Source organism: Trachurus trachurus (assembly GCF_905171665.1).
Source record: "Trachurus trachurus genome assembly, chromosome: 7".
In the NCBI taxonomy this organism is placed as follows: domain Eukaryota; kingdom Metazoa; phylum Chordata; class Actinopteri; order Carangiformes; family Carangidae; genus Trachurus; species Trachurus trachurus.
In genome coordinates, this window is record NC_139901.1 from 30,472,468 (window position 1) to 30,499,153 (window position 26,686).

Consider the following 26,686-nt stretch of genomic DNA (forward strand, 5'->3'; position numbering starts at 1 on the left):
TTTAACCTAAACCATAATAACACCAGGTTATTAGTCTCAAAGATGCAAGTCGAGTCGCTTTTTCGCTGTTCTGCAAAATGAGAAGGCAATTCAACTGAGTGGTGGATAACTTTATACATCATATACGTTTTACAATGTGTGTATTTGTGTAGTACTACCTGTCATAAACAAAACATTATGGATTATGGGGCGTGTTTGTGTGGCGGTGCCGCAGAGACGAGAGCTGGGACACCGGGTCGGAGGTTTTCAGCCAAGAGATGTTATAGGTGGAAGACAGAGAGCCTCCATTCTCCCCGTAAGTCATTTAACAATCACAATTACTCTGAAGCTGTTTAATAAAATAATCATTTAAATTCAATAAAAGTAAAAGTCTTGCATAGTTCCTTTATTAAAGGTCGAGTCTTTAGGATTTTCCTAAAAAACAAAATATAGACTATTCCTGCTTAATCATCATCTAGTATGGGCTTCTACTCATGTGTGGTGTCTGAATTTCCTTTTTCATTGCTGGTAAGTGTGTATCCGCCATTTCTCCTGGCTTGACGATGTCCAGTCTCTATCTTGGTGGTACTGTAGTAGCAAACATGAACTTTAAAAGCTGAAGTGGAGAAGGGTTCAATGTGAAAAGCAGTTGAACATGGGTCAGTCCCTTCAGATGCTTCTCATCCCTAGATCAGTCCACTACGCTGATCTACTCCCCGGCGTTGAAGCGCCAAAGTTTATTTTTCATGCACAATAAATGTTAGTTCATTTTTTCAGCCTGACTCTCTTCATCCTTATTGGTCTGTCCTGATTGAACTGTTGTCAGGGGGCGGGGCCGTGCGCAACTGAGCCCAAGAGGAGGGCCCCAAATTGAATGTTGTGTTTACAAACTGCAATAAACAAACCTACAGTACAGCAGGGCCGTTGCTAGGAATTCTGGGCTCACTGAAAGATTACTAAAATGGGCCCCTTTCCCCCTTCTTTCTTAGACTACGTATGTATTATCATTTTTTATTTACTTTGTCTTGATGCTAATGCAGCGTTACATATGAGTATTAGTCAGGGTCTTATGCAGAATAATTCAGTCATACAAAGATTAGACTACTGTGTTTTTGTGTGGGCCCTACTGGGCACTGGGCCCCAAGAATTATCATCACCTTTCTCCCCTATACAACGGCCCTGCAGTACAGACTCAACCTTTAAACTTCTGGGGTACAGGTACAACATATTGGTCCCCACAAAGTAGTCGGTCCCCACAAGTGCAGCAGTTTTCCACCTTCATGAATATAGAAATACAAGGCGATACACACACACACATGCACACTGCCTAAGTTTCCATACCAAATGGCACCAGGGAGGAGTGGGCTCTGAATGGCAAATGACAAATTCTGCTCCATATTCCGTGTAAGGGAAATATGGCTCCCCACTCTCATGACACATTTGATATACAGCCGTTGCAAATTAGCCATGAGGCTGCAAGTGTGGATTGAATTGATATTCCAATCATCTGCATGATATAACTGCGCACACAGAACAACGGCAAAGTCATCTGCGTCGCCTTGATTAGTGAAGAACACAGGCAAGAGAATACAATTGTCTGTCTACACTCGCAGCGCACTTGTTTCCTAGTAAAGGCCCTGTGTCTAATAGAGGCAGCCTCCAATAAATTTGTACAAATATTCCAACAGAAACGGGAAGGCTGCTTCATCAGTGGGATGTGTTGATAAACAATGGCGGTCTCTATTAGCAGACGCTGCTGTCAAGGACGTGCATGTCAGCGCCGACAAACACAGCGAGAGAGAAAGAGACAGAGGAGAGAGAAAAGCAGGGAGTGAATGAGAGACGGGAAGGAAGAAAAAAAGACACAAAGACAAGAGGGAAGGAAACAAATAAAAGGGGGGGGGGAGAAAGGGAAAAGAGGAAAGAGCGAACAAAAAAAAGAGGTGAAAGAGTGAAAACTGGGGTTGTTCTCAAAAAGGTCAGGCTGATTGTCTCTGCCCAAATATGCTGGCCTTTTCAAAATTAACTTGGCAAAGGCGATATTTTCCACAAAGCCGGCATCATGAATCAAAGAAGCATCTATAGTTCATCCCTGAAAGCGAAAGCAACTTCCCTCCCTTCCCGTGCGCTCCCTCCGCTCTCTCTCTCTCTCTCTCTCTCTCCGCTGACACTCCACCCTCCCGCACAGAGCTGACATCTTCAGTAATTATGTAATTAACACCATGGCAGGCCTAATTTCAGAGATAGTGCGTTATAATTGCATTCAGTCGTTCATTAGTTAGGCCAAACATTCGATACTCTGCGCAGGTGCGGCGGGAGGCCAAAGGCTACTTGTTTTGTTTTTTTTTAGGGTTTTTTTTGGGCGCAATTGCAGTGTCAATGACTTGACTGTTTCTGCTTGATATCGCTGACAGTACAGGTTTTTTTTTAACCAATAATTACCCTCGCTCTCTGATACAATAAAACAGTCACTGGTCTCTGCTTAGATAAACCAATCAGGGCGCGTTCCTTCTGCTCCCTGCCTTCTGCTCGGCTTGTCTGCTGTGAATAATGTCCAGTGGGCTGTGGTGGACTGAATTAATAAATATTACACACTACACTAGGAAGACGAAGAAGAAAAACAACGACAACAACAAATGTCAGAAAGGAACGGGGACATTTTGTCTTCCTGACGCAGGTGTAATAGTGTATTGAATGATACTAAAACAGTAATTACCTGAGCGATAACGCCATGTTAGGAGAAAACAAACAGTACTGTACACGTGCTGTTCGACATGATGCATTGCATTATTAGTCAAAGCAGCGGTATGTCTGCATGTGAGCAGCTTTTAATGGAGTTTATAATCTACAGTACATGTACGCATCATAAATAGCAGCTTCTGACTGTAACAAACACACAAAAAAGAAGAAAAAAATCGATGGCATTGGCATTAAACTTGCGACTGGATTGAAACAATTCACACTGGGTGCAGCCAGCAGCGTACAGTAATTAAAAGAAATCTGGTCCCGGTATGTTCTCCTGAAATGAAACACTTTTTCTTCTGATTAGTGGACGGATAGTATCACACTATTATGATGTTACAGTCTGGTTAGGCAGACAGACAATTTGGTCCCAGCAACACCAGATCTGTCCCGGTCCCTGTGATGATTTCTTCAATTAAGCTTTCCTGGCAGCGGAGGCCAAATGCTTAACTAGGCAGAATTGGAGCTGCCACTAGCTAGAGGTAGCAATGGGCTCCACTTCAACAGCTCATTCATCAGGCCCGGGCGCTACCACTGGGCCACCTGTTCTGACACCACGCAGCGATGAAGTCATTTGCATTCTGCTCCGACCGTCCTCTTTCCCTGTCCTCACCCCCCCTCCTCTCCCCTCCTCTCCCCTCCCGTCCTCTCCACTCCTCTCCTCTCCCCACCTCACCTCACCCCTTCTCTTTCTCTGCCTATACAACTTTAAAAAGTTCCTCAGTGGCAGCTCTGGCAGATAATTGAATACCGGGGTTTGATTTAGTTTGAAATCAATTTGGGAAGGGGCTTTTCATTCATTATACTCCTTGGCTTTGGAACTATGTCTAAAAATCCCTCAAACTTTGGCAAGGGGCTCGAATATCGTCAATTCAAAGTGAAATCCCTGAGTTGGATTGACAGGCAAGGAGAACATGATGGGACAGGAAGGGGTCTGTTGTCTAGGGACTGGGTGGACTCCTCTCTCCTCTCCTCTCCTCTTTTTTCCTCTACTCTCCTCCTGTCCTTCCTCCCCTCTCCTCTCCTGTTCTTTCCTTTCCTCTCATTTCCCCCTCTCCTCTCCTCTCCTCTCCTCTCCTCTCCTCTCCTCTCCTCTCCTCATCTCCTTTCCTTTCCTCTCTTCCTGTCCTCTCTTATCCTCTCCTTCTCCTTTCCTTTCCTCTCCTATCCTCTTCTCTCCTCTCTCATCCTGTCCTGTCCTCTCCTTCCCTCCTCTCCTCCCCTCCCCTTTCCTCCTCTCCTCTCCTCTCCTCCTCCCGGGGAGTCTCTCTCTCCTCTGTGCTCTTTGTCACCACCAGGTGCTGCTGTGAAATAAGGAGAGAGGCGTCGACAGGAGGCAGCCATGCACATAGCTTGACATTTTAGCCAGCTCCCTGCAGACACATATGGCAAGTGTGTGGGTGGATGTGTGTGGATGCCCTTATGTGTTACAATTTGCTTCCGTGAGCATGCATGCATGTGTGTGTGTGTGTGCAAGTGCATGTGTGAGTGCTTGTATTTTTTTGGGGGCGGCCCAGATATACGAGTCCATGTTTGTGCATATATTTATGTTAATGTAAATGTTCTACAACCGCTACAACTTTTGTGTCCTCTATCTACATCTCGGTGACAACACCCACCTGACAACTACAGGGCTGACAACGCTGACCACAGGCAGCTACGAATCAATGCAATACATTATACAATATGTTGTTTTTTTTCTCCCCTGCATAATGGGCCACATTAAAAAACCACAGCTGTATTTGAAAACAACTCGGCGCTATTGAGGAAGAAATATATGGAAGCGGTTTCGGCAGAGCAACATTCAACCAAGCACTTTTTTTTTCTCTTTAGCACAGACTGCAGAGTTGAATACCAGCTTTCAATAAAGAAAAGGGATAACATTGTCGAGTGAACAACTGCAAGAGCGCCTAACTGAGAGGGATGCACAAATGGACACTTGGCATCACAGCCACTGTTGGGGGACATCAGCGGCAGAGATCACTGCAGGTTTTCTCCACTTTAAAAGCAATTTCTTCCTTTGGAGCCAAACCCCCCCTCCCCACACCACCACCCCTCAACCTCAACCCTCCAACTCCCTTATCTTCTTGTGTGCTCGACTCAATTGTCATCCGACTGACTTGAGGCTGTGTTAGATTGTTAAAGCCCCCGGATATGGTAATCTGTGGGCTGCTCTGACCTTGGGAGAGTGTGTTTGCAGGGTGTCAGACCCCCTAATTCATCAGAGACAGGCCATTAGCTAGCTATCCAGCCACACAAACACACAATGGGACAGAGGAGGAAAATTCTCAGGGAAACAGCAGCAGCCCTCGTTCCTGAGATATCATTAGTTACTGCCTTTCAAAACTGCTGAATTGGGACACTTTACCTGACTTGCCCCATTTTTTGCACCACAAGAGCCAAGATGTTGATGAATGGTTGTATGAAACTGTCACCACCAGGATATGGAGAGAATAGGGTTAAGGACATATCCCGGCCGAACTCCTCAACATCAGCGAACGAACAAGGATGATGGTAAAACTTAAAGGTACATTGTGTAGGAATTACCCCCATCTAGCGGTGCGGTTGCATATCGGAACGTATTCTTGATGCTGCATTCACGTGAAATCGGGCAGATGTCAGACAGACAACAGACGCTGCATGTAATAGGATAAACAAGCATCTATGTAAACAAGTGTAACGACTTGTAACAACTCATTCTAAGGTACGAGAAAGCTTTCATTTGTATGCAGGTGTGATTCGACTTTAGTGAAATACGTATTTATGAAAGACATATTTGATTTTTGCTAATAAAAAGCCAAATAAGTTACATACTGGGGCTTGAAGTTTCATTAGTATCCTTCACGTTCACTTTAGCGTATGAGTGGCAGAGCGAAAGAAAAGCAAACCGACCACACATCCGCCGTGCGTGTCTATCAACTAAGCACAGTTACACTCTGCGGTCTCTCTCTCTCTGCGGAGGATTAAGCGAATGAAGGACAGGATATGTAAATTGAGCATTTTCAAACAATTTCAAAGATGGCGAAGGGGTTGCCACGTGAGGTCAGCGGTCGTTGCACAGCCTCATATATCTAGATGCCAAGCGAGATGGAATAGTAATTACTCCTGTGCTTCCCTGTGCAGAGACACAGCCTCTATCTTGTAAGCGGCCATGATTGACAGCCTCAATAAGAGACTCGCGCCGCCTTTCCGCCTACACGCCCCCGCGACGACTGGTCAAACCCATCGTCTGGTTGCCCCCTCAGGCGGGGCATGGGTGACACCCCTCCCCCCCCTCCTCCTCTGATAATCCTGCCCATCACATCCATCATGCCACCCTGCTCACCCCACGAGAGGGCACAACCGAGGGAATCTAATCAGGCGGTCTAATTGAGGAGCGGGGCTAGCCAATACCCGAGCTGGGAGGCTGGCTCTGCCTGGGCAGGCTCGGGGGACGTCAATAACACTCAGCGGGTGTCGATTCATCAGACCTCCTTAATGTCATTAGCCCTGAGAGGCTCGCTTCACCACTCTCTCCTTTCCCGCTTCCCCCCTCCCCCTTCATCTATCCATCTCAAACTTTCTCTCGTTCACTTTCTGTTGCTTTTTTTCCCTCTGTGTCTCTAAATCTATCCATCTCCCGTTCTCATTACCCCCTCTCTCTCCCACTAATCTTTCCATAGGCAATAATATGTTCACCTTGCATAACAAGTTCAGGACTCGCCTGGAGAGTGTTATATCTGTGCGCCTGTGTTTAGGAAATTAGCATGTGTACATTCTCTCGCCTCCGCCTTCGCCGCCGCCTCCTCCCTTTCAGACTGCACCACCTGACTCTTCTCAGTCCTCCTCCTCCTCCTACCTTCTCTTTCCCAGTCTCCATCCCTCCCTCTCTGCCCCCCCCCCCCCCCCCTAAATATGTTCCTCCTCTTGCTCTCCAACAACATGTGGCGTATATTCCAGCTGTTTATTAAACAATGCCAGAGCTTCCTAGGAGCAGGTGATGCAGTCAATTACTCCACAATTACCTGGGTAATTATGCAAAGGAGGAGAGAGAAGAGCAGTAAGCAGAGGGATGAGGAGGACCTTGGCAGAGGTTGGATGGGGCTGCGTTGGCAGTGGTCGGGGCCCAGAATGGCAAGCGATTGAGACCTTGAAGTGACAGTGCCAGAGAGAGCGCAGCTAGAAAGGACGATGTGCCCCCCTCACCTGCCAAAAACATACACTTACACACACATAAACAAGCACAAACACAACTTCTGCACCCCCCCTGCAATGACATCCGGATGCCCGTGTGCCTGCTGTTTTGGGTTTGGATAATAACTATGGAGTAGGGATGTCACCATTACAAATTTTCTCAGTATACGATTATGTAAATGTACTTTATTTATTATGATTATTATGCATTAATTAATTTCACAACACTATGAATGTGTAAAATCAAATATAGTCAAAATATAATTACATTACTCATTGTTTACACAAAATATTTCAGGTATCTATTAATATATGACCAATTATTAACCTACGAGGGGAAGTGTTTGAAATATTCAGGTCATAAATTGTCATCTATTCCAAATGTTTACGTTTATTTTAATCGTTTTTCAACTGGTTGAATGACACGCTAACATTTAAATTCCTATCAATTCAATGTTATGTTAGTTAAGTGGGACATTCACCTTTATTTTGGCCCACATCTGCCGATACGGTTCCGACATAATCTTTTTTGGGAAGTGACGGTATTTAGGAATCTTTACAATTAATTAATTGTGGCGTTTAACACCACGATTAATTGTGAAAACAAGTAATCTTGACATCCCTACTATAGAGTGTTTCCGTGTTTTTTTGTTTTTTTGTTACACTGCAGTTCGCCGCTACTCCCATGACAATTAGGTGTCTTATACCTGAGAGGGAATGGGGGGAAAAAAAGGTAGGGAAGGAGATGCAAGATGTGAGCATCGGGTGGTGGTGGATAGAGGGGAAGAAAACAGGAGGAAAAGGTGAAATAGAGTGAACATGGAAGTCTGTGGGGAGTTGCAGCGAGTCCCTTGAGTCTTCATACTAACACTGATTAAATAAGTGGAGCTGCTTGTTTCCTTGTTTTCGCTTTCAAGACCCTACTTTATGTGTATTAAAAAAAAAACACACAAGGTTTATTTAGCAACATGCACATTTTCCTCCTCCTTTCCTCTCTCACGCTGCACTCAACAACCACTAAAAACCCAGTGCTGCTCTGCAATCATCCATGTAGACTGTTTTACACATTGACAAGGAAGCTCGTGTCAAACGGGCCTGACAAGCATGTCTGGGGGTAAATTGAACCACACAGTAGCTATACTGAAACAAAAAGTGTCAGATAGAAGAAGAGGGCCTTGGCATATTACCTGCCATGGGAGCTTTGTGCACTTGGATTGAAAATATTTTCACTGGCAGGGTGAATAGTAAATTGCTTAGTGTCAGCTCATCACTTAAGGAGGATTGTTGGTGGGTATAATACTTCCAAGCACATAGCTTCTGCAAATAGTCTCAAGCCGGCCAACCAACCCCCCCCCCCCCCCCTCTTAACTCTCTCCAAGCATCCTGACGCGAGGCCGTGGCTGAAGTCCTGTCTAAGCTTTCAGTTACGACTCCCCAAACTCATCACTTTGGCTCGTATTGGTCTCTGTGTTGCAGATTAATTCATAAATCCCCCTCCCTCCCCTCCCATCAAGAGGGAGGTTGACTGACCGGGCCGAAGTTAAAGGGATAGTTCACCCTAGAATGATATTTCGCTCATTATCTACTCACCCTCATGTTGACTAAGGGCTGGAAGAAGTTTCGGAGCCCACCGTCCCTTCTCTGAGTTACAGGGGGTCTTAGCGTAGCAGTGCATTTCAATGCCATGATAGCAAAGGGACACCAGAGCTCTTCGTAAAAAAAACACACACAAAAAAACATCCAAATACCTCCATGATGCTCGTATGTAATGTCCGTCTTGTGCTGAAGCCCCAAATTGCGGAATTGTCCCGAAAAAAATTAAATAAGTCCACATTCCAAGCATGTTTGTAGCATTAGCTCCCAGTGTTGTTGTCCGGTCTTCCGCTGCCAGCGCGCATGCGCAAGAGCACATGAGAGCACTGAGACCGACTCGAGTCTCAGTGCGAACATTGCGCATGCGCGCTGGCAGCGGAAGACCGGACAACAACACTGGGAGCTAATGCTACAAACATGCTTGGAATGTGGACTTATTTAATTTTTTTCGGGACAATTCCGCAATTTGGGGCTTCAGCACAAGACGGACATTACATACGAGCATCATGGAGGTATTTGGATGTTTTTTTGTGTGTGTTTTTTTTACGAAGAGCTCTGGTGTCCCTTTGCTACCATGGCATTGAAATGCACTGCTACGCTAAGACCCCCTGTAACTCAGAGAAGGGACGGTGGGCTCCGAAACTTCTTCCAGCCCTTAGTCAACATGAGGGTGAGTAGATAATGAGCGAAATATCATTCTAGGGTGAACTATCCCTTTAAGATGACCACATTTTTACTGAGGCGCAGCTGAAGAGGAGTGTACGGCAGAGAAATGACTTGGTTTTACAGCAGATGAGATGGTGAGTGTTCCTATAATCCCGAGATAAAGCGCAGCCCTTCTCCTGATCAGCTGTTTAAAAAAAAAAAAAAAAAGTATTTTTCTTGTCCTTGGCAAATATGTTCTTGTCGTGTCCACCTGTCTGTCTGTCCGTGGTGTGCAGAATTAGGCGGTCACATCACATGACTATTCTGTGTTAGTGAAGATGGGCATGAGGGAATTACCTCACAGCTCCGTATCTCAAATCTGTGGGATTAAGCTCCATTAAACATGGAGCGCCGGCGAGCTTTATCTCGGGATTTCACTCTGAGACAGTGCAGAGCACACACGGGGAGGAGGGCGTCAGGAGGGAGAAATAGCGATGAAACGTCCTTCACCTTCATCGACCAAATTATATAGAAAAAAAGAAAGAAAAAAAAGAGGGATGAGAAAAATTGCTTGCCTGTTCCACAGCACAATGGTGGAGGGGAGAGCTTGGCCATCTTACACTAGTGTGCGTAGCATGCTTAAACATCCAGACCGCCACACAGGCCTTTCCCTAAGGCACAATGGTCACCTAATGAGAAATGACCACTACACTACAGCCTTTACACTTGTGGTGCACTCAGACAAAACACACACACACACAATCGGACACGGTCTGTGGTTTCTGAGTTGAATTAGTCGTTTAGTAGTTTCCTTTCATCTGATAAAGCAACGCGCTCTTATTTTGAAATGATTTCATCTCATCATATGAAGTCGCAGATTAAAGGTACATACAGGTAATACTCAGAAAATTAGAATATCGTGAAAAAGTTCATTTATTTAAGTAATTCAACTTAAAAGGTGAAATGAATATATTATTTAGACTCATAACAGGCATTGCAAGATATTTCAAGCTTTTATTTGTTAGAATTTTGATTATTATGGCTTACAGCTTATGAAAACCCCAAAATCAGAATCTCAAAAAATTTGAATATCGTGAAAAAGTTCAATGTTGTAGCTCAAATTGTCAGCCAATTAATCCAAAACACCTGCAAAGGGTTCCTGAGCCTTTAAAAGCTCTCTGTCTGGTTCAGTACAGTTCGCAATCATGGGGAAGTGAATGAACTTTTTCACGATATTCTAATTTTCTGAGTATTACCTGTATAGGAATTCCTCCCATATAACGTTGCGGTTGTATATCGCAAGCAACTCAATCGTATCTTTCATGCTGCATTCACATGACATTGGGCGGACGGCAGTCGGACGACAGCCGCTGCACGTAACGGCATAAACAAGCCTCTATGTAAACAAGTGGTCCGTCAGCACGAGGCAAAACAATACACATGACAATATGTTGTCATGGCGATGTGGTATTGTTTACCCGACCCACGTTTTACCGGCTTTCTCTCGACTTCTGTGACTAAAATGACATCTGGTTTGTTAGCGACGGCCGTCTGCCCGACTGCAGGTGAATGCAGCATCAGTGTAACGCTCCATTCCTCCTCACTGCGTTATGATATGAACGGCTAATTCAGAGCTGAAAGAAACACTTCAGTTTGTTGATGGGGGGGGATTACTGATTTATGAAAAACGAAATAATACATTTTCGTGAATAGACAACAGGAGAAGTTACACAATGTCACTTTGTGTAACACTTCTGCTGTTGCAGCGTTGGCAGCACGAGGATTTCTCCCTCACATCGCTACAGCTGCTACTGTAAGGATGACCATGAAAAGCCTGTGCATGGTTTTTTTTTCCATTTGAATAATCAATAAGTCATACTTACACATTAGCACATTGTCTGTCTCTACCTACGTCTCCACTGAGAAAATTAACCAGCTCTTTCCCCTCAATACATTAACTGTACAGCAGCCTGAGAAGAATAAGGAGAGAAAAAAAAGGAAAAAAAAAAGAGAAAGAGTCTGCTGGGAGTCAGGGTGGTCCAGTGATGAACACCTCCTGTGTCCTCCCTTCATCCTCTTTCTCTCTCTCCCTCCTCTGGGCTGTTATTGATCTGATCTCCTCCTCTCTCAACTGGAGCCATGATTCATGTTGTTCCGACTGGCCCTCACTCACCACACACAGACACAGCTCAGTCATGCCCTCCCCTATCTATCTGTCCATCTGTCTCTGCCTGCTCTCCCTCCTCTCTGCCCTCGGGCGCGTCAACCTGCTGTCCACACAGGGACAGCCACCACAGCTTCCTCTCTGTCATTATCTGCATTATCATTACTATTATTATTATTATTCATCATCATTATTATCTTTGTGTGGAAATCTTGTTTTGTGTTTTTTTTTTTTCCATTAGGCGTCTTTCTGTAAATCTTCTTAAGGGATTTGATCATTAAAAGTTGACTGTCTCGTTCTGTGATGTTCTGACTTTCTATTAGCTTTACATATCATGCAAACTCACTGCAGAGCTATATATAGGGAGGTGTTCAGTTGAATGTATAATACGTAGGAGTTTTAAATCGTATTTCAAAGGAGGTCTACACGGTTGCCTTTGATAATACTGATTAGGTTAAAATGCATTTCTTTCCCCTCCGAGAGAATCAAACTGTGTTTTTTTTTTTTTTCTTTCACCGATTGTTTGTGTGTCTGTGCTATTTTTACAATATGTAATATTTCCCTGTTTATTCAGGTTTCATCTCTCAAAGTGTTCCAGTCCATTCCAATGCAGGAGGTTCATTTTCTGGAGAGAGAGAGAGAGAGAGAGAGAGAGAGGAAAAAAAAGAAAGAAAGCTAGAGATGGAGAGAGAGAGAGACAGAGATGTGTATAGGCCTTGCAGCAGCAGGAGCACATAAAAGCTCAGCTTCAGCCAAGGCCCCTGCTCCAATGTGTAGAAATTAATTGAGTGAAAAAAATCTGCTGTTTAAGGTTGAAGTGGGTTATGGGAGGCAGTGTAACAATTGTTTTCTGTTTGCCAGCGGCTATATATCGTTCATTCCGGCTTTCTCTCTCCTCTCCGCTCAACACTCGCCTCTCCCTCCCTCCCCTCCCTCCCTCCTTTCTCCCTCACCATCCATCCACCTTCTAAGCCTCTCTTGCTCCCTCCTCTCCTTTTCATCAGTCTTTTATTTTCCACAGTCTACAGTCTTTCTGATTAATTTTTATCTCTTCCATTTTCATCTATCACATAGGATAGGATTTTTTTTTTTTTTTTTTTTTTTGGAGGGGGGGGCATCTTTAAACATAATTTTCCAGCAATCAGAGGCTCAATTTATGAAATGAAATGGCTTTTTACTACATCTGGTTATATGTACATTTATTTAGTGTGTGAAAATCCATATGTACAGAATGATTTCAGTGAAACCATTAACACATAATTTATACTGTACATGTGTGTGTATGTGTCAGTGTGCGTCTGTCGACACGCGTGCATCATTATTCGGTGACAATGACATTAACAGGGGACCAGTGTCGACACACAGTGCAGAACAAGCTAGGCGCTCCCTTGGGCTTCAACAAATTACTCATTCTCTCTCTCTCTCTCTTTCTCTCTACATTTAAATGTGTACTAGAAATCCACAGAAGTCTGTTGCCGCCTTTCATTCCCAGAACTGGAAACAAAAAAAACAAAACAACAACAACATCATATCAAAACAACTGAGGGAAGGAAAAAAAAATAAGGACTCAACCAGAAACAACACAGAAAATCAACAGAAATTGAAGAAAAAAGGAAGAACAGATGCATGAAGTGCACAGGACACAGAAGAGAACGTCTCTTCAGATTGCTGTGAAAAGAACAAGGGCAACACTGATGTATCAGCCAGGAATGAAAGGGGAGAGATGTAGAGGGGGAAAACAACCATAAGAGGAAGATGATAGTACTGTAGGAAGAGAAATAGAAGACAGGAAGACACAAGAGTCGAGACTGACAAAACAAGACAAGAGCATTAATGAAGAGACTCTTATCTGCATCAGGATTTCCTCTGTTGCCCAAAGCAGATGGGTTAAACCTCTTTCCTGTGTTAAACTCCTCTTTAGCAACCTTTCATGTAAAATATCAAACCTTTCAATATCACTCTGAGGAAAGCACAGTTGCACATGCTGTATAATCCTATACAAACACTTAACCATTCTCTTTGAACTTTTGCTGCTACACTCATTATACCTCCTTTGAAGAGTGAATGTTGGGAGCATTGGTACGTTTTGATTTTGCAGTTATTAAATGTAACGCAGCAGCAAATTGCATCTAAACCTCTGTGTTTCTGGTTAATAATACATACAGAGTAGGCCCATGTGCAGTAGCCGGCAGAATAAATAGCAAAGCAAAAATAAAGATAAAGGTATAGCCGACGAGTGAGACGCTCCAGTATAACAAATTCATCTCACTGCAAACGTCAATACACAAATATTTTTGCAGATGAGGCAGAAAAAGCGGAGCGGTGGAATCGTGGGCCCAGCTGTACGGGCTTTCTGAATAAAGAGGAGATAATGTCGCCGGATGATTCCCTCTCAAAACCCCCAACTCTCACCCCCCACTCCTCACCCCCTCTCCCCTCTGTGTATGGTGGTATCCTAAAGACCGGTGCTGCTCTCCCCCCATCTGAAGGATATTAAAAGAACCAAGTGTTCCAGAGCCAGCAGGGGGAGAGAGGAGACGACTCTGCCAAGGCCTTACAGCATCCTGAGAAAACTGATGCTCTTGACATAGAGGTCTGCCTCTGCCTCTGCCTCTCTGCTGCTGCTGCAGGAGTGGCCTCATAATAACGGCGACCATCAGGGGAAAAACAGCTTTTTCAAAAAGGAAAGAAGAAGCAGATGGAGGAAAGACAGAGGGAGAAAGGAAAGAGAGGAAGAGGGAACAAGATTAAAGCAGAAGTAAGCGGAATGATTGTGTTAATATAAGTCTTAAATAGTTATATCTTCCGACAGCAATCACTTCTATAGAGTGTTTGGTCTGAAACACGGGTCTGTCAGTCACTCTGCTCTGCTGTAAGCCAAGGAGAAAACTTTCCTTGTATCCTACAACCTTTATCCAATGAGGAGGGAGAACGGCATTAAGGGGCGGTCCTCTCTGTGTGTGCAGCCAAGGGATGCACGTGAATGTGGTGATGTAGGGACGAGGACGGGGACTGCTAACTCCATCGGCTGACAAGAAGTTAGCCAAAACCACCGGATCGCTTACTTCTGCTTTAAGAACGATGAGGAGGAATTTAAAAAAAAAAAGAGATTTCCAAGGCATTTCAGTCAATCTATATATTGGTATGCATTTTACAGGCGACTTCAGGAATAGAAACTCAGTCTGTGATTCTGCTCAATACTCAGACCTCGGCCGACCCCTTTGGTCCTGGCCTGTGGACAGAAATGCCCCAGAAATGTGTGAACCGAGCCAAAACCGCTTGTACATTATTAAACAGCGATTTTGCAAAGGACTTGCCCCCTGACATAAGAGAGGTGAAGAGGAGTAAGAGAGTGATGCTGAAACTTCTTGCTTTTCCTTTGAACTCCTACCTTCAAATTCAAGTGAATCAGCTGAAACCAGTGATGGTTTGAGGTCAGGACCGGAGTGAGCCTCTCGCTACATATGACTTGGTTAGTTGTGCTGTTATTTTGTTTTCTTCCAGAGCAGCAAGTGTGAGTCTCTGAAGAGTCTTCTGGCCTGGATGTGAGAGATGGTGGAAGGCAGAAGAAGCCTTGGCAAAAAGAGTTGCTCATTAACATAAAACCCAGGCCTCGCGTTGCCCAGGGAGCTGTGTTTTCACTCACGAGACCAAACAAAAGGAGAATTCACACACTGTAAGAGCAAAACCACAGAGTCATGAAAAGTCTGCTCGCTGCCTGCAGCTCTCTGTTTTCCTCACCCCTCTTGCAAACCCTTTGCCCCTGTTTTGCATATCTGCATATCTGCTGCTCCCAGGGGGGTTTACATATATCAAAAAACTGGCAAACTGAGTTGATGTGGTGCATCAGCAGCATTAATAAGGATAATAAGGAACCAGTCATCTCTGCTTCTGTCTCACAAAAGTGTCCCTAAAGCAACAGTCCTATGGATTCTGCCTCATTTTTAACTGTGTGCCATTATTCTTTTTTTCTTTTACCACAAGAGGAATGAAGAAGGTGTGAACAGCTGCTGGACAATTCTTATAGCGGGCCTGGGAGGGAGGGAAGTCGGGCCTGCTGCATTGGGCAGCAACTGATAAAGCTCCGGTCTGTAAATGGAAATCAAAACGCAACAAATTAAAATGTTTCTGAGTCTGTTTCCTCGGGGACAATTTTCCACCTTCCTCTTCGCAATAAAGACGGGGCGGCCCCTGTGGAGACTCCTCAGCGTGACAACGCCGCGGCAACAAGTGGTAAATTAAATTACAGAGGCTGTCGATAATGCACAGCTTTCTCCGACAGCCAGCCAGGGCCCCTCGTATACATTTTTTGCTCCCCGATCCAACCTTTCCAAAATTAGCCGCCTCAAATCCAGCTGCAGGATTGAGAACGGTGATAGCGGGGTCAGCATGAAAGGCAGACGGAGCGCTTAACGGCTGCTGAGCGATTTGGCAATTGTAAGACGTAAAAAGAGGAAAACTAATTACTGTGGGCTTAAAGGAAAACCATGGGTAAAGTGGATGCTCCCAATGCTGGGGAGGTGGGGGGGTAGAGGGGGGGGGGGGGTAAGGCGTTCATGTGGGAAGGCTTTGGTTTGGTCGCTAATAACAAGATAACAACCCCCATTAAGCCATTATGGTGGGGAGAGGATCACTGCTTTAATCTACTGTGCTGGATTTAAAAAAAGAAAGAAAGAACAAGAAAAAAAACACTCACAATAATTAAAATGGATATCCAGTTCTAGCACCTAGCAACCGTGCATGGCATCGTCTAAAGATAAATGCTGCTATTTATATTAAAGGCCTGAGTTGTAACTTCATTTATACCTGGTAATTATTTTTGTAACATAATCAGAGTTTTTACATTTATTTTTATTCCATCTTACCTTATCTGATATCGTCATTATGTTACGAGTCTCGCTGTAACTAAACCACATCCATTATTTCCCATGTTTCTGCAAACTGCTCATTGACTATTGACAGCAGAAGGTCAGGAGTTATAACCATGGTAACCATTCTTTAAAATATCACACACACAGATTGGACCTCACTCCTCCACAATCAGGTAATTCAAAAGGGAAAAGCTCGTTGTGCGTGCGTGCGAGCTCCAAGGCAAAAGAAGGGAAGAAAAAAAAACTGAATAACAAAGCAGGCTGCAGGAGAAGAGAGAAGACGATGGAAACAGTAATCGATTTACTGTCTTTACAGAGCAAGCAACTGACTGTTGTCTAACAGACAGCCTATAAGTTGGAATAAAAATGGAAAATACAAACTTTTTTTTTTTTTTTACTCTTTTTTGCTTTGGGCATCGCCTGTATCAGTAATCTGATCTTAATTTCACAGTTGACTTGGAGCAGGGACAGGAGGGAAAGCATGCATGGTGTCACCTCCTCTCAGAAACAGGGGTTTGTTTAGTGCCCCCTCACATCTGGCCTCGCAATCTGGTGGTATCAGCCACTGCATCTATAAATCAGTTATACCACTGCTACTGAAAACACATACGGCCACAAAGAAACTCTATTTCACAGCTTTGCAGCTAGTTTGATTATAACTTGCCACTTACCAACACCACCCACCCAGGTGGCCATGAAATTATGAAATGTTTTTTTTTTTTTTCTCTCTCCCAACCGATTTTAACTAGCAGACAAAAAAGCTGCAAGTATAAAAGGTTTGCCTCGAGAGGTGATGTGAAATCAAATATAAATTTCCCTGAATGGACAAAGCATTTAAATGTTTGATTCGATGCTGCTGCAAAAAATAAAAAATAAAGAGTGGGCTACTTGTAAAAAAAGAGGAGTTAAATGTTGAAGGTCATGTGATATTGAAAGCCAATGCAGTGTAGCATCCAGCGCGCATCCACTAGCATCCACTCCATTACAACATTAGCAACTAATGTTTTGACATTTGTCTTCATTATTATCAATGAACAGAGGCGATTGAGCCACCAGCATGCTCCATTACCTTCCTTCATTGCACAGTTGCACAGTTGAAATCACACATTAGGGTGGATCCAACATGAAATGACAAGTTACGGGGGCTAAGGACGCAGCAGCTGATTATTTAGGAGGTGGAGGGTGAGAAGGTTGGGGTGATGGGATGGCGGGGTGGAGCTGCTGAGGCAGGGATGGGATGGGATGGGAGCTGCATGGGGGAATTGGTGGAGAACTGTATTGGCATTAAAGTCCGGGGAGCAGCGTGGGGGCGCAGAGCAGCACAGCACACCTTAAGAAGAGGAGCTCATTTCAATCGGTATAATTAGCCCGTGGTAATGAAATAAGTCAGAAGCACTGCCACCTTCACTTAAGAGAAAATCGATCTGCGTTTGAGGGAGTTTATTAAAGCTTAGGAATAATGGGGAGATAGGATAGAAGGGGTGGATGAGTGGAGGAGATAGGGAGGAGGTGGAGGGGGGGAGGTGAGTCCGCATCAGCAGCTAATCACATAAGGAGAGGCGGTGGCGGCGTTGACAAGAAGCAGAACGGAGATCAGTTGGAGTTTGTGGAAGGAGACGTGTCCTGTCCGAGGCCTCGGCTGTTTCACAGCGAGAAGCCAGGGGACGCTAGAGCTATAGGCGTACTATCAGACCTGCAGCGATTGTTAAGGCACATTTCTTGAAAGCTGCTCTCCTTTTCTCTAAACTGTGAACACAAACCCCAATTTTCAAGCTACTTTACAATGCCTCAGACTCTTCTTGCAAAACCAAAACTTTCACCTCAAAACTGAACTATGTTGTCAAATCGTGCCTCAAGTCAATCAAAATACTGAGCAGTCACTAAACACTACATAGATAAATAGAAAACACAATGCTCAGGACATGAACCTGTAGAAATAAATGTTAATTGTTCACTGTAGGCTAAATGCATGTTGCAAAACAAAGAAACCTGTGCATTTAGCAGTTGTATACAGTAAGCCTACGTAAAAATAAAGTACAAAAATATACAAATGAGAAGTGCATTACTCACACAGCATAATTTCTCCATATTGGGTCAGGCCACAGGACTTCATCCTGAACTAGTTTATGTGCCCTCACATCATTTACATATCAGCCACAAGTGTGATCAATTTTGAGTTGTTGTGTTCAACCGGTGAAACCTGTGCTTTACAGTTTCTCTCAGTTGCTAAACCATAAACCCTGTTGTCTGAACCAAATGCTTGGTTGCCTGAACTCTCTGATTGAACCAGTCACTTCTTTTGGCAAAACCATCAGCACTTTTCACCTGTTTAGACACAACTTGCCAACACATTTTCATTGTGATGCACCTGTGTTGCATAATGCTGAGCACAGGTGGCAAAAGTCAAACACAATTAAAGCACAAGTTTCACCAGTTGAACACAACAAAACTCAAACACTCAAAACTTGATCACACCTGTGACTAATGATGTGAGGGAACATACATAAGCCAGTTCAGGATGAAGTCCTGTGGCCTGGCTATACTATACTATACTTTTTTTTTTACTATGCACTGTCATGGCCCTGAGCCTGCTGCCATTTATTGGCTTAGTTTTCTGTTGTTTTGGACTCTTGTTTTCTTCAGTTCCTGTTTTATTTTGTAGTTCTGTTCTTGTGCATTTTGTTCTAGTGTTACTTCCTGTGTTTTCCCTCCACACTCTCCTTGCACACCTGTCCTGTGTGCTAAATGCACAGGTTTTTTGTTTTGCAACATGCATTTAGCCTACAGTGAACAATAAACATTTATTTCTACAGCTTCATGTCCTGAGCATTGTGTTTTCCATTTTTCTATGTACTGTAGTGTTTAGTGACTGCTCAGTAGTGTTGATTGACTCGGGGCACGATATGGCAACATACTGTAGTTCAGTTCGGAGCACAGATTAAACTGTTTTGAGGTGAAAGTTTGGTTTTGTGAATGTAGCTTGAAAATTGGTTGTTTGTGTTCACACAGTTTAGAGAAAAGGAGAGCAGCTTTCAAGAAATGTGTCTTAACAATCGAGAAAAACTGTAAGATGACATCACCGTGTGGGAGAGGACAGAGCCAATCAAAACCCCCCGATGTAAGCGAGGAGCCTGATTAATGGACAAGCCACCGGACATCCTCATTAGAGCGGTTACACGGGTCCCGGCGGGAAGTTTGGGCCGCTTTTAGGAGCTGCTGGTGAACAACTTGAGCTTGGTAAGAGCAGGGTGTGGTGAGATAATCACTGATGGACATCTCTCCTCAAGTGCCCCAAATGCATGCCGGTTGCTGGGGGGTGCTGCTTGCTCATTTATCCAGCCGTCTGGCCAACTCACCTGGAGTGATGGGGGAGACGTCAGGAAGGCAGGCTGCTATTTCACGGCCTGTTAAGCGCTAATGCCGCAACATGCCCTGCGCTCCAATTTTAGGGAACAGGGAGCATTACCGCCCAACTCAAGGTTCTGTCCGTCTGGACTGTGTGGACTTGGAGGGGAAGGAGGAGGAAGGAGGGAGGAGGGAGGAGGAGGTGTGGAGAATGAAAGGGCAGAAAGGATAAAGAGAGGTGGGAGTAGAAAAGGACAATGAGAAATCTAGAGAAATTATTAAAAGAGAAGAGAAATGACAAGACGCGGGGAGGGGAGGAAGAGAGAATGACACACGGGTAAAGAGTAAAAAAAAAAGAAGGTAAAGACAGAGAAAGGGAGGGAGGAAGAGAGAGTAGAGCTTTGGTTTACACGGGTTGCTGAGTCGGCACTGCGGAGCCAGACAGGACAGCAGCAGCAGCACACGCTGACATCTACTCCTGCCACGCTACGCTGCCTCGCGCTGCGCGGAGCGGCGCGGAGCAGAGCAGAGCGGAGCGGCCGGCCCCAGAAGGCCTCTCGCTCCCGGACTCGCAGCCTCTCTCTCTCCCTCGCCGCCCATCGAGCCGAGGCCGCCGAGCATCACCGGCCTGAACCACCCACAACACTTGCACTAAACGTGGCCCATGTAATAACCAGAGAACCTCTATTAAGCACTGGATTGGCTGGGGAATCAGAGCAGCCAGAGCACACAGCTGGAGAGTAGGGCTGCAAAATTCCGGGAATTTTCAAAGTTGGAAACTTTCCATGGGAATTAACGGGAATAAATGAGAATAAATCCGAAATTTACAAAATTGAAGAGGTTGATCCTTAACAGGGAACTTAAATATAGTTGGGGAAAATATATTGTAGCATAATCTTGGCTAAAACAACCAGATTTAATGCAAGTACACTTGAATATCTATGCTATTCCTCAACCACATGCACACAGTGGGGGGGGGGGGGGGGGGAGTAATATTTTATTCAACATTCATGTTTTTGTTGTTCAGTAAAAGAACCGATTGTTCATACAAGAATTAAAACTTGATAAAGTTTTACTCACAAATAAATCTGTTGAAATGTCATGTTTTCTAATTGTATGATTTTGCATGGATGTCTGCTTATGACAAAACAAAGTATTTACATTTATGTTTGGATATTGTTTAAATTACCCCCAATTTCCAGTTAATTCCCAATAATTCCCATAATTCCCATGGAAGGTTTCCAATTTAACTTCCCATGGAAAGTTTCTGGAAATTTACCGGAAATTCTCCGCCCCTTTGCAACCCTACTTGAGAGCGATGTTGAGAATATCCTGTAAAACAAGCAAGTTTGTGCTCAAGTTATGACAGAACTCTGCTGCTCTGCTTTACCAACGTCCGACATGAATTATGCATCAAATGGCCGGATCCTCTTCCTAAACAGAGCAGTAAGCAGAAACCATCAGTCTTTCCCTCTCCGGTGGCCTCGCGCATTCAAAAGGTCAAGTCAAAGGTCGAGCCATTTGTATGTGCTTACAGCAGGCATGACTGTGCATGATGGGAGGCCATCACTGTCTGGTTACCGCGGTGATGGATCACTTCTGTGTGTCAGTGTTGAGGAGCGAGGTGTTTAAAGGACACGGCTCGGGTCTTCCAAGGCTGCAGGAATGTGAATGTGTGTGTGTGTGTCACAGAATGTGGCTGCACAGTCGTTTTATGTTCTTAAGACCTTAAACTGGCTCCCAGTCAGCTACAGAGCAGATTTTAAAGTTCTGCTACTGGTCGACAAATCACTGAATGGTTTAGGTCCAGAACACGTGAATGACATGTTAGTAGAGTATAAACCCAGTAGAGCTCTGAGATCTACTGACTCAGGTCAGATAGTGGAGCTCAGAGTTTAGATCAGACATGGTGAAGCAGCATTTAGCTGTTACGCTGCACACAACTGGAACAAACTACCAGCAGAACTGAGATCAGCCCCAACTATGAGCTCTTTTAAATCCAGGTTAAAACCCTCCTGTTGTCCTTCTGGGTCTGTTCACTTCCTCCATCCTTCCCTCTTTCCTTCCTTTCTCTCCTCATTCTTTCCACAATCCTTTTTCCCTTCCTTCTTTCCTTCCTTCCTTCCTCCCTTCGTCCATCCTTCTGCTTCCTTCATTGGCCTAATCTGTTCCCTCCCTCCATCTTTCCTTCCTTCCTTCCTTCATTCCTTCCTTCCTTCCTTCCTTCCTTCCTTCCTTCCTTCCTTCCTTCCTTCCTTCCCTCCTTCCTTCCTTCCTTCGTCCTTACTTCTTCCTACCTTTTTTGACCCAATTGACCTGATCTGTCCCCTCCTTCCATCTTTCTTTCCTTCCTTTTCCCTTCCTTCCTTCCCTTCCTTCCTTCCTCCCACCTTTCCCTTTGTCCTTCCTTCCTTCTTTCTTTCTTTCCCTTCGTCCTTCTTTCCTTGACGCAGGAGGACAACAGGAGGGTTAAAAACATTTCTCTTTTCATGTGCTTATACTGTAGCTGAGCTCTTTTTAAGAACTTTAAACTTTATCTATTTTATTTTATTTTACTTACTTTTAACTCTGTGTTTTTAGTTTTTATGCTGTTTTATGCTGTTCTTTAAAAAAAAAAGTTTTGTCTTTATGTAAAGCACATTGAGTTGCCTTGGTATGAAATGCACTATATAAATAAAGCTGCTTTGCCTTATGTACAGTATGTGAAACAGCAGTTATGGTCACTGTAGTCTAAGTGCATGAGTTTCCCATGAGGCTTTGCAATCCTACATCAGTTGCTGCATGTGTTCTTTCTCTCTCCTAACTCACCTTCACACCTGGCGCTGGTTCACACAGCAGCTACAGTAACTGTGGTGAATTAGACCCGTTACAACGTATAGGAGATCACAGACACACAGAAAAAATAAAAACTCTCAGTATGGAGAGCTCCACTTCATCACTTCCAAGTTAGTGCTGGCAGCTCAGTGAACAACCATCAGTGTTTATGTGTGTGTGTGTGTGTGTGGGACTCATAATGATTTCACTTTAGTACACTCCTTTATGTTATGTTGTTGCGTACTGTTCACTGCACACCACAGGTTTAATGATTCGACAGCTGCGCCGTATCTGGCCCTCTGACTGCGCGCCGCTATTGATGGACATGAAATACTGGAATAATTACTCAATGTTCGTGTCAAGTGTCAACTGGAATGTAAAGAAAATCTCATTCTTCAAACAGTCGGGGGGCCGTATATGAAAGAAGTCTGCAGCCGCCGCTCTCCTTCTGCCTTTGTTTTAGTCTTAAAAAAACTCAGAAAACTCAGTGCAGAAGTGCATCGACGACCCTCGCACACGTCAGACCCGCCACGAGGTCACAGCATAAAACAGAACTCCTGCCTTGCATTCAACTGCCTTTTTTTGTGTTTTATTTCACATGATGGGTCCAGATCATTCAGCCGCGGCTCGTCCAGGAAATGCCTTTTTGTTTAATATAATTTTTATAAAGCTGGGACTTGTTTGTCGCAGAGGCCTGGATATTTTTAGAGGTATGTCGTTTTCTCCTCGTCGTCCACTGCGTGACAGCTAACATGACCACAGAAGGACGGACGTTGTGAGCCATCACCGCCGGTCAGCGGAGGAGTAAACTCAAAAGATATAGTGGCTTGGCTGTGATGCGCCACAATTGAGGGAGTTTAATGTTCTTTAAAGAGAAATGACTCGCTTTTCTGCAGCATTGACCAGCACTGACGCCTGGAAAATAGGACAGTGGTATAGAGTAAAGTATTCTGCTGGGAGGGGCGGGCGATGTCTCTGCATGTGCTGATGTCCTCCTCTATGATAAAGCAGATGGCAGAGACAAACTTTACAGTAAACGTTCTGCTTAGGGCACATTTTTAGTTATATTTCTGTTTTATGCATCTTTCAAGACTCTGGGGGAACAGCTTTTGTTATGACTGTACACAGGCCGTGGCTACTGTACAAGAGCCAGCTACTGTACTGTAATACTACTGCCATGTCTTACTCCGCTGTCCAAGGCCTTTTTCTTGGATGGACATGTGCCATCGGAGAGGAGCCCGGGTCGAGACGAAGCTGGTCAGACACATGGAAAACAACACGGCGTTGGTGCCACGGCCAAAAAGACCCATCAGTTAAGGTAAACTCACCCCAAAACACAAGGTCATAGTTGCCAAGAGGAATTGGCATCTATGACCCGTTCCTGTTGTTAAAACAAACGCAAAAAGACACTTGGGCAGTTGCCACTTGGCTCTAATGGCCTCAATGTGGATGCCAGTGACAAAAGATTTGAGCAAGAAGCACCCGGCCTGCCTTCTCTGTAAGAAACCCAAAGAGGGCAGAGTCACTTCTGAAGTATTTCACAGAGGGGATTGTTGATATATCATTCAAAGCCTGATTAATATAACATTTTATCCCTAAAAACATGGAGAAATTGGATTTTTTTAGGGCTGGTGACAGCACAGTATTTTCTCATTTACAGAGTGATAAAAAGAGATATCCAAAATCCTTCTCTGTAAAAAACTTCTAACTCTAACATGTCAACGAAATAAAACTAGAATTTTGAAAGTAGCTTTATCCATTTTTCAGATTTCGGTTCGGGAAATGTATGCAAATTAGCGCATATTTCACCAGATATTGCCTCATTTTCATATTTAAACTTCAAATTTGACAAAACTTGTAATACAAAAAATATTCGTCTTAATGTGAGTAATAAACTTGGGAAGTTTCATGGTGATATCTGTTATTTAAAATGTTTTACCCTATTCACCTGTAGTGTTTTCCCCTTAAGCGTATTCTGTGAGGATTGACAAAAAAGTCAGAGCCTGCAGACTAAACACTGTTCCTGCTTAAGTAAGTTGGCTGACTAAATCCTCCGTAAAAACGCCAGAAACTGTCAGAAACTGGGAAAAATATGTAACAGTCCAACAAAAAAAAAGGAAAAAAAAGAAAAAGGCGGTGGATGTGCGTAGTCCCAACAGGTTATCAGACCACTGCAGGGCCAGAGATGACACTGAGCTGGCTCGGCGAAGGAAGAGGCCATTTTCTTGGAGTGACAAATATCTGGAGGAGTACAAACAGAGAGCAGAGCCCCTGTTGGGAGAACGCCTGAGCTTTGTCTTTGTCACACTATGTGACACAGACTCACAGCAGCCACCGCTCCCTGAGGTGAACTGTATGTCTGCTTATGTGTACATGTGCGTGAACGGAGCGAGCGAAAAAATGTCTGCACACAACACAACACACAACTGGAAGACCACAATCTCCCGCCCTCACGTCTCTCTGCTCTGCCTCTTCTCTATCTCAGCTCTCCTGGCATCACAGCGCTTGTGGGGGGTTGAAAACATGTGAAAGAGACCAAGAACCCCAAACTTTTTTTTTTTGAACACAATTGAAAACATAGGAAGTGAAGGATTTGCAGCGCGCCTGGTGGTTTCATATATGGGACTTTGCTGATAAATCAGTCAGGGTGCCAAGCAACAGCAGGTCGAACAAGATTGAGCCTGGGTGAGCCAAGGACAGATACAACTGGGCCCTTTTTTTTTTTTTTTTATGGCAGCGGCTGGTATAGGGGAGAGCGACTCGGAGCGAGGTGAGGTGAGGGAACGCTGGCTCCACAGTACTGCTTTGAGCCGGCGAAGATTAATGTAGGCTCTCTGGAGCAAAGGCAACATCCAGAGCCTTAATAAGGTACAAACAATCGGTTCCACTCCACTGGCTTCCCAGGGAAAACTATTGTTGTGCCACATTGTTTCTTGGTGAAGCTCCTCGGAGACACAACGGAGGGGCCGACCGACTGCGAGCATGTGACTGTCTCCATTACAGCCGAGGAGGGAGAACTCACTGTAGACCTGTGTTTGTCTGTGTCAGGGTGAAGGTTGTGCTCACACCTGACACCACTTTCCCCCCCTTTCTCCCTCCTCCATTTAAATCCAAACTCTTTCTCAGCCCACTCACCTCAACTCCCTGCACTTTCAACTTCATGTGATCCTCCCGTGTGGTCTTCCCGTCTTTCCTCTTCTTCCAGCAGTAGCCATCCTTCCTGTACTTCACCTTCTTCCTATTGTACAGTATCATCGACCCATTCTGCGGCCTGCATCCGTGGAGACAGGACACAGAGAGAGAGACAGAGGGGAGGGAGGGAGGGAGGGAGAGAGAGGGGGGAGAGAAGCAAAAGACAGAAAAGATGAGATGAGATGAGAAGAATTTTTTCAGGCAAAGCTGCAGCACAGCTCGGGGACTCATTTTAGAGATGTACAAAGAGGCCCGACACGAGTCTGCGCCAGGCAGAAAATGCACCAGTGACTTAGATGACAAGACTTCTTTATGGTGTTTTTTCAGCATTGGTATGCACAGTTTGACAACGAACAAAGCACCCTTCAACATACATTTCTCCCAATGAGAAGTGTGTGTGTGTATATGTGTGTGTGTGTAAAGTGACACTTCTTCTACTCACAGAGTAAATTACATAAAGGCCAGTGTGAAAGACAAGCAGTGTGGAGGTGTGTGGTGAGAGAGAGAGAATGGTGGGCTCTTCTCTTCCTTCCTTGTCTCTCATTCATCCAACTTAAATGAGTAGTGGTGTTGGAAGTCCCTTGGGGGGAGGAGGGGGAGGGGGGGTAAGAGAAGATCCTCCCTCACACTCCATTCATAATTCATCCTCCCTCCACCACCAGACCACAGCCTGTAGGCTCATAATGATATAATGTAACTATTTGATGATAATCTGCCTTTCCACTTCGATTTGTAACAGAAGCATTTTATACCGCTCAGAGTTAAACATGAACAGAAAGTGCAGAATGAAACATTTACCAGTTACTCGACAATTAGTTTTGTACAGTATGTGTGTTAGGGATGTCACAATTACTTGTTTTCACAATTAATTGCGGTTTTAAACGCCACAATTAATTGATCGTAATGTAAGATTCCTAAATACCGCCGCTTTCCGATACAGATTATCGGAAGCATATCGGCCAAAGTAAAGGAAGATGCACAGATACTGGTCCATTTCTATAACGTAACACTGAATTGGTGGGAATTTAAATGTTAGCGTGTCATTTGTAATTTAAAAAAATGATTAAAATAAACTTAAAGGGGTAGTTCAACATTTTGGCAAATTGGCCCATTGCCATAATCCCTATAGTTTTAGGAGTAGGTTCATCACATTTAATTGTTGGAGCAA

The 26,686-nt window shown here is 44.4% G+C and overlaps 1 protein-coding gene across 1 annotated transcript in view; it reads right to left on the bottom strand.

The window, feature by feature from the left end:
- The window catches only part of camta1a (calmodulin binding transcription activator 1a), a gene marked incomplete at both ends in the record, with an annotated part of 373,552 nt that overhangs the window by 143,183 nt on the left and 203,683 nt on the right, over positions 1-26,686 (bottom strand). Inside the window, 1 exon segment of the mRNA XM_083975264.1 lies at positions 25,462-25,597. Coding sequence (XP_083831390.1) covers positions 25,462-25,597 — 136 coding nt within the window.